The sequence below is a fragment of the Schistocerca nitens genome, chromosome 5 (genome assembly GCF_023898315.1).
Source record: "Schistocerca nitens isolate TAMUIC-IGC-003100 chromosome 5, iqSchNite1.1, whole genome shotgun sequence".
In the NCBI taxonomy this organism is placed as follows: Eukaryota; Metazoa; Arthropoda; class Insecta; order Orthoptera; family Acrididae; genus Schistocerca; species Schistocerca nitens.
The window spans coordinates 261,914,296-261,927,716 of NC_064618.1; the positions used below are offsets into that span (position 1 = coordinate 261,914,296).

Sequence of the window (13,421 nt, forward strand, 5' to 3'; positions counted from 1 at the left end):
CCAGGATTATCTGGCAAGAATAGTCCATGCACAAGCGACGTAACAATTACATGTCAGTTGTTAATAGAGGCTGATCTGACACCCAATAACGTCATGGGTGTGTTCCATCGAGTGCAGATCAGGCGACGTAGGTGGCCAGTATATCAACGTGAGCTCACCACCATGCTTCACAATCCATTGTAGCACAAATACGGCGTAGGGAAACGGTCAGTAACCCTGTCGGAAAGTGTGTTGCTGGCGAGGAATGAGTCAGACATAAACGGATGCGGGTGTTCCGCAGCTATATTCACAGAGTGCAAAGTTGTCATGATGCCTTTGATTACTACCACAGGTCTCATGACAGTCTAGGCGATTTTTCCCACAATACATACACTGAACTAATAAAAGTCATGCGATATCTCTTAATATTGTGTTCGACTTCCTTTGCCAAGGGTAGGGCAGCAGCTCGACGTGACATAGACTCAACAAGTCGTTGGAAGTCCCCTGCAGAAATACTGAACCAATATGCTTCTACAGCAGTCCATATCTGCGAAAATGATGCCGGTGCAGGATTTTGTGCACGAAGTGACATGTCGATTCTGTCCATAAATGCTCGATGGGATTCATGTCGGGCGACCTGGATGGCCAAATCACTGGCTCAAATTGATCAAAAAAATGGTTCAAATGGCTCTGAGCACTATGGGACTTAACATCTGTGGTCATCAGTCCCCTAGAACTTAGAACTACTTAAACCTAACTAACCTAAGGACGTCACACCCATCCATGCACGAGGCAGGATTCGAACCTGCGACCGTAGCAGTCGCGCGGTTCCGGACTGGGTGCCTAGAACCGCTCGGCCACCACGGCCGGTCAAATTGATCAGAACGTTCTTCAAACCAATCACAAGCAAATGTGGCCTCGTGACATGACAGGTTGTCATCCATAAAAATTCCATCCTTGAATGATTGTAAATGGTCTCCACTTTCAGTTAATGATCGGTTCAATAGGACCAGAGGGACCAGTCGGCTCCACGTCCAACAGCCCACACCATTACGAAAACAACATCAGCTTGGATCCATTGCTTCATGGGGTCTGCGCCGCAATCGAATCCCACCATAAGTTCTGAAACAGGGACTTGTCTGTACAGATCACGATTATCCGGATGTCTATGATCCAACTGACATTGTCACCAGCCCAGGAGAGGCATTAAAAGTGATGTCGCGCTGTTAAAACAGCACTCACGTCCGTCGTGTATCGAAATAGCCCATTAAGGCCAAACTACGTGTTGTGCTAATGGAAACGTTCATCGTACGTTAATGCTGTTGTTTCAAGCAGTGTTGCTTCTCTGTCGTCACTGACCAATCTACGCAAACGGTGCTGCTCTCGGTCGTTAAGTGAGGGCCGTCGGCCACTGAGTGGTCCGTGGTGAGAGGTAACGGCTGTATTTGGTATTCTCGGCACACTCTTCACACTATAGATCTCGAAATGAGGAATTCTCTAACAATTTCCGAAATGGAATGTCTCACTCGTCTAGTTCCAACTACCATCCCACGTTCAAAGTCTGTTAATTTTTACGGCCACAATCACGTCAGCAACCTTTTAACATGAATCACCTAAGTACAAGTGACAGCTCTTCCAATGCACTGACCTTTTATACTTTATGTACGTGTTATTACCGCCATCTGTACATGTGCATATCGCTATCCCATGACTTTCATCACCTCAGTGTAATACTGCTGCAATCGCCTTGCGTCCGAGTGCGGTGCGTACTTCAAGCAGCTGTTCGCCTGGATGATGGCGTTTCCGGGCACCATCACCGACCTCGCGTGAGAAGAGACGTGTTATATCCGACGAAGTGAGCTGTTTCCATTGGTCTACGGTCCAATCTCGATATTTCTGCGCCCACTGAAATCGTGTGTCAAAATGGGAGTACGCACCGTTCAACAGTATGCACCGAACAGCATTCTCGCAGACACTTGCACCCCCACCAGCATTGTACTCTGTCGGCGTATCTAGTCTGCTGCTGATTTTCTTTTTTTTTCTCCTGAACTTTCGGCTATTCTGCTTTCTTTCTTTCTTTCTTTCTCGGGCGTTTGTCCCGCTCCAACGCAGGGTCAGCTCTGTTATGAGGGATTTGGCAGTGTTAAGTGCAGAGGGTGGCCGGATGCCCTTCCTGCCGCCACCCCAGCCCGCCTCCCCCCCCCCCGCCCCCCCCTCCCCCACCACTGGGACGGACGTAGTGTACTCCAGCTGTCTGCGTCTAGTGTAAGTCATAAAATAGTGCGAACGTGTTTCAAATGTCTGTGAGTCGTGTAACTAAGGCGGAACTAGGGGACCAGCCTGGTATTCACCTAGCGGGATGTGGAAAACCGCCTATAAACCACATCCAGGCTGTCCGGCATACCGGCCCTCGTCGTTAATCCGCCGGGCGGATTCGATACTTCGCCGGCGCGTCTACCCGAGTCCAGGAAGCAGCGCTTTAGCGCTTTCGGCTACCCTGGCGGGTCTTTCGACTATTCTGCTTTACCGAAAGGCAAAGACTCCAACCTCCACACACTATGATGAGGCAGGAACACCTTGTCGCGTGCTCTTGGTTTCACCGTCCTTGAAACAGTTTCCGTTGATAATCACGACACTAGCACGCGAAAACCGATCATCATCTCTTCACAAATTCTCATTTCCATGCGCTGCGCACTTCGTCAAAGTCAGTGGATTTCCGTACTTGCGGCCGGCATCGTAGGTACAATAATTTCGCATTCTCTCTGCTCTGCTTGCGTCACGTGGCTGCAGCCCCGCCAGGTGGCGATTGTTCTCTCCGATGGAGAGGGATGGTAATGTTTTCGATCATAATTTGCACCTTTCTGGGACCTGCGTCCTTCTGGAGACAAATGTTGAAAATATGAATTACGTGGTACCAACTGACTGGAGAGTGCTGTACGATAATGTGTACCCCTTCCGCATTACATTCACAAATGGTGTGTTGGAAGAACAAATATCACTACTGTTTCATGAGTACTCCAGTAGCTTATAGACGAAATAGACTTCCCGAAACGTATGTTCATTTAATGATATTCAAAGAATACCGTGTGGGTCGATGCGGAGATGTGGTCCGTCGTCTACTAATACTTAAGATGTTTTCTCTCTTTGGTGATCCAACACCACTTAGGAAAAACTGTACTACACCCTCCATATTGCTATTGCTGGTATAAGTCTCAGTGATAACTCGTACAAAGTTACTTAGAATCTATGAAGAGTAATTGAATCTCTTCATTATAAAATATATATGTGCAGGACGATGCTTTGTAGTGATAAATCGTGTTCTCACACAACAATAAACACTTACGTATTGATTCCTCAACTTCATCTAGGTTCTAAACAATATTGAAGTATGTACAATAAAATTCCAAAACCGTATTTTTGATGAGTTCTACCTCTTTATTCAAAATACATATTGTACAATATTGAAAGCTTTTACTTTACGATAGCCAACATTTAATTCACAAATCTGTAAGTGACTATAACAGGAATTTAGAGTGGAAACTCCATGGAGTCGACAATCTGTTGCAGAAGAGGTGGAAACACGTCGTTGCACCATGCCGACACGTCGTCCCAGAAGATGTAGCCAGTCCCGCGACGTGCCTATAAACAAAATCAACGCCAAGTGATGAAAAAGAATCATACTAAGTAGACTAAGACGTGTCCTGTCTTAGAGATACAGTGGTAAAAAGTGCTGCTGGAGACCTAAAAGCGATTTCCATCTCATACAAAGTACAATTGTACAGTTAGGGGAAGTTTACGAGGGACGTCTTCAACCGATGTTAATGTATAAAATGGCAGGGAAGGGGGAAGAAGGTTGTTAAATACGCCTCGTGGCGGCGGAGTGCAGGAGGTCGAGCGGTTTGGATTTGATAGTGGGCATCCAGGGCTGCCGTTAAATGACAAAACAGGAAATTAAGTACAATGAAAAGTATATAATTCAATATACGGAGTACAAAAGGGAGCGCCTAGGGTCGGAAGTTAGCAGGTTTAGGCCAGTCTAGGAGGTCGAACAATTAATTAAAAAGGGCAACGGAAGGGGAAGTGGTTCATGTTAACTTACGGTGGTGGCCGGTCGTGAAAAGCAGAGCCAGAGGCTCTGGCTTCCAAAAAGACGTCTGTTCTGCTCGAGGTCTGGATTACAAGAGAGAGAAGCAAGTGTGTTCTCCTCCGTAGAACGCTCCGGCGTCCACTCACGTGATCGGTTTCCGCGCACTCTATTGGCTTTTTAGCGTGAGTTGGCGTGAATTCTCCAGAAGTTTTAGCAGGGGGCTCAGGGCGTCTCTTGTCAGCAGCTTCAACTGGACAGAACTGCCTCGGTTTTGAAAGACAACCGATTTTTGTCAAGTAGACAGGGCATGAATTACTATGGGAGAAAGATCCCACTGGGGCTTTGAAATAAATTTTTTAAACTAATTCCCTAAAATATTTCTTGACTGGCTGCTATCCTGTACAGCATATTCCCTTTCTAAACATCATAGTATATTGAATTGTGCCGGTCGACCTTATTTGTTGCAAATTGAAAGCTGAATATTTAAACAAATTCAAACATGTAACCCCGAGACTGTCACGTATTCCAGTTAACAATTCAGAAATGAGAATCAACATTGAAAGGTTGAAATGACAAAATAACGTCAGTATCTGAAAGATAAAAACCTCGGCTTTATGACTGCAAAATAAGCTTACATTCAGGATCAGCTAGAGCGCCAACTTTACTAGAGTTGATATAAAAAATGTCACCATGGACATGCACAGGACTCCATAGACAGAAAATTAAGGCAAGGTACTGTTAAGTTTGGCTGCCCTGTAAATAGAACTGTTGTGACACTATGGAAATAATTTAACAAAAGTAACTTGTTTATTTCACTTTCTTTTTGAGTCATCAGCCTTCTGACCGGTTCGATGCGGCTCGCCACGAATTCCTCCCCTTGCGCTAACTCTCTTCCTCAAGGTAGCACTTGCAGTCCATATCCTCAATTATTTGCTGGGTACATTACAATCTCTGTGTCCCCCTACAGTTTTTGCCCTCTAGAGCTCCCTCCAGTATCATGGAAGTTATATCCTGATGACTTAATACATATCTTGCCACCCTGTCCCTTCTTCTTCTCAGTGGTTTCCATATGTTCCTTTCTTCGTCGATTCTGCGAAGAACCTGTTCATTTCTTCACTTATCAGTCTACTTAATTTATAACATTCGTCTGTTACACCACAGCTCAAACGCTTCGATACTCCTCTGTTCCGGTTTCCCCACTGTCCATGATTCACTGCCATGCAATGCTGTCCTCCAAACGTACATTATTAGCAATTTCCTCCTCAAATTAAGCTCTGTGTTGGATATGAATGCCCTCTTTGACTGCACTAATCTTCTTTTTATGTCCACTTAGCTTTGCCCGTCACGGCCTATGTTGCTTTCGATGTATCAGAATTCCTTAACATCGTCTACTTCGTGATCGTCAATTTTGATGTTAAGTTTCTCGCTATTCTCATTTCTGCTACAATTGCTTCTATCGTTTTCCAGTTTGCTCTCAAGCCGTATTCTATACTTATTCGACTATTCATACCATTCAATAGATCTTTTAATTCTTCTTCACTTTGACTGATTATAACAATGTCATCAGCGAAGTGTGTCATTGATATCCTTTCACCCTTACTTTAATCTCACTCTTGAAGTTTTATTTCAGCGACTGCTTCTGCAATGTAAGGATTGAACAGTAGGGGTGAAAAACTGCATCCCTGTCTTACGCCCTTTTTAATCCGAGAACTTCGTTCATGGTCTTCCACTAGTGTTGCTCTCTCTTCGTCCTTGTTGTTGTATAAGACCCCTCTTTCACTATAGCTTATCCTATTTTTCGCAGAATTTCACACATTTTGCACCATTTTACATAGTCGAACGATTTTTCTAGGTCGAAATAACCAATGAACGTTCCTTGATTTTTCTTTAGTCTGCTTCCAAAATCAAGCGCAATGTCAGAATTGCCTCTCTGGTGTCTTTATCTTTCCTAAAGCCAAACTGATAGTTATAAAACATATCTCCATTTTTTTCTATTCTTCTGGGTGTTGTGGTTATCAGCAGCTTGGCTGCATGAGCTGGTAAGTTGGGGAGCGGTAGCGCTCGCACTTATCTTCCTTGCTGTCTGCGGAGTTGCGTGGCTTACTTCTTTCAGAAAGTCTGGTCTACGTCGCCAGGCTTATATATTATACACACCAAACGGAATAGTCATTTTGTTGCTACTCCAAGCATTAGTTTTATAAATTGAGATATGAAATACTGTCTACCCCTTCTGCCTTATTTGATCACAACTCCTCCTAAGCCCTTTTAAGCTCTGAATCTAATAATGGAAGCCTTATGTATTCCATATCCTCTTCAGTTTCTTTTTCTTTCACGTCATCGGACAAGTATTTCCCGGCACAGAGAATTTCAGTATATTCATTACACCTGTGGGCTCTCAGCGTTTGCCAGTGGAATTCCTATTGCACGCTTAATGCTACCATTCTTGCTTTTAATTTCACCACATTGCTCTGTGGCCTCTCTCAGCAGTACCACCATGGCCATCATGACACCTACTAAACATTTCTGCACCCATCATGTCAGAGTTGCCAAACAGTTACCTTTACTTCTGGCATTACATCCTAGAATAGCTACTCCAAACACTGTATCCTCTGTGATAATTGCAGGTTGAGGGATGTGAGTTCAGAAAGCCTTCGATTATGATACAGTGAACGCTCTAAATTTTACAATTTAGAATTAACTGACTTCGCCTACATAGCCTGTGCGGATGTATCCCTCAATAGAGGACGAAACACAGGCACGGAAACATGCCTTAGACAACATCCTAATGCTCATAAAATAATTATCAGCATTGATATAAACACCATCTATAATGTCTCCACTTTTCGATCCTGAACGTACTAATCTCATGACATAAATTAAAATTTGAACCTCACTAGAGATTTTTTTATTACGGGTTTCGTATGATTTTTTGTTTTTCATGTAATGAGAGCATAGATTTTGATGAAAGAATTTCAAAGGTATCCGTTGATCCCAGACAATTACTGGTATTCGTTTGTTTTTTGTCAAACACACAGCTTAACCATTATGATATAATTTTGCCGAAATTACTTTGGTTTTCACCTTTTTAATCCACTTTGCCAAAACTGCCCCAGAGTGGTTGTAAGATGATACTGAGGAAACTAAATCTCTTGAGTAATATTAGCGTCGATGAAAATAAAGGAATGTCTACAACAGTTGTTTACTTATGGTATGCACAAAAACGAGAAAGGCGGTAATAATTACAGTAACTCTTGTCATTCGCGTTTGTAATTTGTCCACATTTCAAAATATATATGATCGGGATAGCCAGTTTTTTCCTGTTTTATTCTTATCATTCCTTGCTCATTTTATAGCCTGAGGTTGACAGCCAAATCATTAAATTATTTTCAAACACAACTAATGTAAAGAAAAGTTGGAAAATGTTTTATAAACGATAGAAAGACGCGTTTTCAGTAGTATTTACGTACAATTAAACTGTTGGTTTTCTTAGTTTTTGAGTAAATATAGAAAATCAAAAGACGATAAAAAGACACTGAAAAAAGTGTAAAATGCTACTGTCATTCTCAAAAAAGAGCGCTTCGCACTCACTGAAGTCAGTAGGATCTATAGTCGGGTAAAATTGTTTTCAGGGAGGGGGCATCAGTAGTTCTTCAGGGTTAAAGGGCATCGGTATAAGCAAGGGAATCTGTTGGATACAGGGGTTGCCTTATCCTGTGGTAAGGTAGGCTGCTGCACCCACCCAGCACTAAGGAAACGAAAAAGTGTAGTCTAGACAGTTTTTCTCTATCAAGAGAGTGATTTTTGATTAAAAATACTCCATACTTCAGTCTAAACCCCACTCCCTCCCGCACTAAACTACTGTATCGATACCCTTGGTGGGGTACTCCTATTGAGGTAATGTTTAGCATGGATGGTGGGAAAAAGAAAAGGAGGTCGAGAAGTGAGGTCAGGGGAAGCGGTAAAGAAGGGGAGCCCTGACTTTCAGTGGGGTAAATGGGGACTGAATGAATAAATATCGAGGAGGAATTCATTGTCCAAGAGAGGGGATGGGTAGAAGTTTTATCGAGAGAGAATATGGTGTGTGGGTGTATGTGTGGGGTTGGTAGAAAGTGTCACTAGACGCTTGGCAGAGTGCCACGATAAGAAATTAGAGGGGAAGAGAGAGGTTCGGACTAGCATAGCATGTACAGAACTGTGTGTTACACGAGAGGAAAAGCAAAAATGTGATGAGACAGTAAGCGATCCTTTTGGGGAAATCCAATGTGAAAATTGAGACTTCATGCATAGTGTTCAAGAGCTTGGAGAAAGTAATAGAACGTTTGATGCAGGTGCTATCCATGAAATAGGAGAGGGAGAATTGGATCCGTGTTTACAAGTTATGGATTATGGTGAAGGAATAGATTGCCAGAGCTGTGACGGGCATATATAAGCCTCTTCAGTATTTAAACAACAGCCCAACCAACAATTTTTACATTCCGCTGGAATTTATCGAAGAACTTTACATTCTTACCTTTTTCTCCTTCCTTTTGATTTTGTTTCAATTCTGTTACAGTTTTACACAGTATGTGACCAAACGTATCCGGACACCTGGCTGAAAATGACTTATAACTTCTTGGCGCCCTCTATCGGTAATGCTGGAATTCGGTATGGTGTTGGCCTTCATAACAGCTTCCACTCATGCAAGCATACATGCAATCAGGTGTTGGAAGGTTTCTTTGGGAATGGGAGTCCATTCTTCACGTAGTGCTGCACTGCGGAGAGGTATCGATGTCCGTCGGTGAGGCCTGGCACAAAGTCGGTGTTTCAAAACACCCCAGAGCTGTTCTAGAGGATTCAGGTCAGGACTCTGCGCAGGCCAGTCCATTACAGGGCTTTTATGATCTTGTAACCACTCCACAGCACGCCGTGCATTACGAACAGGTGCTCGATCATGTTGAAAGATTCAGTCGCCATCCCCGTACTGCTCTTCATCAGTGGGAAGCAAGAATGTGCTTAAAACATCAATGTAGGCCTGTGCTGTGATAGAGCCACACAAAACAACAAGGGGTGCAAACCCCCTCCATCAAAACCACGACCACACCATAACAGCACCACCTCCAGATTTTACTGTTGGCACTAGAAACGTTGGCCGATGACGTTCACCGGGACTCGCCATACCCAAACCCTGCTATCGGATCGCCACATTGTATACTGTTATTTCTCACTCCACATAACGTTTTTCCGCTATTCAATCGTCCAATATTTACGCTCCTTACATCAAGCGAGGCATCGTTTGACATTTACCGGCGTGATGTGTGGCTTATGAGCAGTCGCTCGACCATGAAATGCAAGTGTTCTCACCTCCAGCCTGACTGTCACAGTACTTGCTGTGGATCCTGAAACAGTTAGGAATTCCTGTGTGATGGTCTGGATGGATGTCTGCCTATTACTGATTACGACCCTCTTCAACTGTCGGCGGTCTCTGTTAGTCAACAGACGAGGTCGGCCTGTACGTTTGTATATGTCTCTTCGCGTTTCTACTTCAGTATCACATCGGAAACAATGGACCTAGGAATGTTTAGGAGTGTGGAAATTTCGCGTACAGACGTATCACAGAAGTGACATCCAATCACCTGACCACGTTCGAAGTCAATGAGTTCCGCGCAGTGCCCCATTCTGCTCTCTCACGATGTCTAATGAGGTCGTTGATATGGAGTACCTGGCAGTAGATGGCAGCACAATGCCCCTATTATGAAAAACGTATGTTTTTGGGTGTGTACGGATGTGAAAATGTGTTGTGAAATTATGTGAATTAGTAATATTACTTGAGTTGTAATATTATTTTCAATGTACATACACATATCCTGTGTATTTCTGGAAGCTGCAGATCGGTAGCCAAAATTTCATCTGCGTATAATGCGTATGAAAAAAGTGCTGAGGAAGGAAGTGACAGTTGATGTGTAAGTGAGTCTAATGGTGGGACTCGCCTGTATGAAGATGGTAAGAGGCAGGCACTGAGTAAATTTGTGGAAAAGTAGTTAGTTTTTCAAAGGAAGGGCAGTTCTAGTAGTGGTGGAAAGAGGAGAAGTTGGAATAATGCGGGACAGTGTTTTGAAGCTAAAGATGCTGTACTTATAGAGACACGTATGGCAATTATGAAATTATTTCTTTCTTTCCACATCTTATTAAAAGTATTACATTACAAGATATATGACAGTATTTATATGTATATAATATTTGCACGTAACTTTGAACCTCCGTATCTCGGGACGAATTTTGACGATCTGGCATGAATGCAAATAAGAGATTATCCCCACAACTGGTACTTTTTGTACCCAAAAATCATGATTTTTCGTGGTTTTCTAAACGCCCGCGAACTAATGGTGCTTTTACACTGATAGGCCACCAACCAAATATCCTATACGTCCACAGTCGACACGGATAACAAAGGCGACGCGTCGTGCCACGGAAGCAATAAGGCCTTGGCAGGACGCTGGGGGGGGGGGGGGGGGGGGGGGGCGGGCGACTGACACCACATCAATCGGAATTCGCCACTGTGTTCTTCGTACCACTCCATCCACATGGCGCATTATCTTGACGAAATATGAGGCTGCCATAAGGAAACATGGTCGTCATGAAGGGTTGTACGTAGTCTACAACGAAGTGGACGACACTCCTTGGTCGTCATGGTACCTTGCCGGAGCACCACTGGCCCCATGGATGCGTTAGTGAATGCTCCCCAAAGTATAATGGAGCCAACGACATGTTTCCGTCCTGCAGTACAAGTGTTAAGGAGCTGTTCCACTGAAAGTCAATGGATTCGCGCTCTCCCATTGTCATGATGAAGAAGGTGTTAGGATTCATCAAATCCATCGCTCTCCCTCTGCGCCAACGTCCAGTGCCAATGGTCACGTGCCATTTTCAGTCGTAGTAGCCGATGTCGTCGTGTTATCATAGGCATATGCGTGTGTCGTCGGCTGCAGAGGCCCATCGTTAGAAGTGTCTGCCAGGTACACTGTGTGTTGAAACACACTTGTACTCTGGCAGCATCAAAGTCTGATGTTAATTCCACCCCAGTTCTCCGACTGTCCTGTTTTGCCAGTCTGCCCAACGTTGTTTCATCTTGGTTTCGCCACAGCACTCCTCGCACACCCGACAAACTTGTGCAGTTTCTGAAATGCTTGTGGCCAGCCTCCAGGCCATCACAATCTGCCCTCGGCGCAACTGAGATAGAACGCGCGCCGTCCTCATTCTACACATGGTCGGCACACTCACTGATACTACATGCACCGTGCATTTGTCTCACTAGAAATAATTCCTCGCTAGGTGACGCTGCTATCACCTGGGCCGGTTTATATCGATAGTATGACAGTGATCGTAGTGTTGAACTGTGCACATGCCGCCTCAGGTCAGTCCTAGGCCACACTTTATACAAACGAATCAACCGATTGTCTCGACTTGCGTGGGCTGCAGGAAGGTTGCAACGATCTGAACTGGTTTTATAGGATATTTACATTACTTCCATTCCTTATACAGGTATAAAAACGATCACTATGCCAAGAGCTATGTAAAACACTTGATCCTATATCTCTGTTATCAATAGAACCCGGGATACAACCCCCTAAAAATAGGTTTCCCGCGCGTGGCTTTTGGGAACATGTTGGTACTCTGCATTATCATACACGGACCGATTACTGCAGGAGCTACCGCAAAGAGTGTCAGTGGCTTACAGACTCCTCAAACTTTCGTATAAAAGTTCTAACCAAACCAGAAACAGTCGTATTAGTCAGTTATCAGCCAGAAGTTAATGAAAGTTGATTAGCTACTGTGAGAAACAGTTGGCATCAATTCGAAAATCTTCGTATAAAAACTTTCCGATCAGGTAGTTGTTTGTGCTTCCTATTGATCTGGAGAAATTTAAAAGTATGAAGATATCTTTGTTGACCATTCAGCAATCTGTTCGACGAAAAACTGTACAAGAAGAAGAGAGGGGAATAGAAACAACCGAATCGGGAACTCGGAATGAGGGGAGTAGCTCACAACTAGTTCACCTCTTACTTTAGCAACAGGCAGCAGAAGGTCATTATTCACGACGTTGAGAATGGCTGTGATGTGGGGTCTCAGTGCAGTAAGGTCAAGTGGGGCGTGCCCCAGGGATCAGTGTTGGGGCCACTCCTGTTCCTCATGATACGTCCGCCCCCAGTAGCTGAATGGTCAGCGCGACAGACTTTCAATCCAAAGGGCCCGGGTTCGATTCCCGGCTGGGTCGGAGATTTTCTCCACTCAGGGATTGGTTGTTGTGTTGTCCTAATCATCATCATTTCATCCCCATCGACGCGCAAGTCGCCGAAGTGGCGTCAAATCGAAAGACTTGCACCAGGCGAGCGGTCTACCCGACGGGAGGCCCTCGTCACACGACATAAATGATATGCCCTCTAGTATTACGAGTAACTGTAAAATATATCTGTTTGCTGATAACACGAGCTTCGTAGTAAAAGATGTTGTATGCAACAACGTCTCGGTTTCAAAAAGTGCAGTTATGACACAACTTCATGGGTCATAGAAAATAAACTAACGCTAAATTACAGTAAGACTCGGTTTTTACAATTTCTAACACATAATTCAACAAAACCTGACATTTTAATTTCACAGAATGGGCATAGGATTAGTGGAACTGAACAGCTCAAATTTACAGGTGTTCAGATAGATAGACAACTGTCGTGGGAAGCCCACGTTCAGGATCTTGTTGAAAGACTTAATGCTGCAATTTTTACTATTCGAACAGCATCCGAAGTGAGTGATCGTTCGACACAAAAATTAGTCTACATTGTTTATTTTCATTCGCATATGTAGTATGGTATTATATTTTGGGGTCACTCTTCCCATTGTAAAAGAATAGTTTTGGCTCAGAAACTGGCGGTTCGGGCAATAAGTGGTGTAAGTTCATGAACGTCTTGTCGAACCCGGTTCACAGTCTGGTTATTGGACTCTTAATATATACATTTCTCACTGTCATTTCTTGTTAACAATATTAGCTTATTCCCAAGAATAAGCAGCTTTCACTCAGTTAATACTAGGCAGAAATGAAACCGGCATTTGGATCGGACTTCTTTAGCTCTTGTGCAGAAAGGTGTGCAGTATACTGCTGCATCCATTTTCAGTAAGCTACCACTAGGATTTAAACATCTTAGCAGTAATCCACGCGCTTTCAAATCCAAACGCAAGAGTTTCCTCATATGTCACTCCTTCTATTCTATTCTGTTCTATTCTATTCGAGGAGTTCCTTGAAAAATTAAGCTGATTCTTGTTTTATTGTTGATTGCGTTTACTTAGACTTATGGACTGACTTTTCTCCGGTTCATAAACATTTTATTTT

General features: G+C 43.7%; 1 protein-coding gene across 1 annotated transcript in view; it reads right to left on the reverse strand.

Moving 5' to 3' along the window:
• Positions 1-3,425: 3,425 nt before the first annotated feature.
• Positions 3,426-13,421, reverse strand: part of LOC126260027 (uncharacterized) — a 113,313-nt gene continuing 103,317 nt past the window's right edge. Inside the window, exon 5 of the mRNA XM_049957200.1 lies at positions 3,426-3,618. Within this exon, the coding sequence (XP_049813157.1) occupies positions 3,508-3,618 (111 nt within the window). The 3' untranslated portion in view covers positions 3,426-3,507. The remainder of the gene's footprint in view (positions 3,619-13,421) is intronic.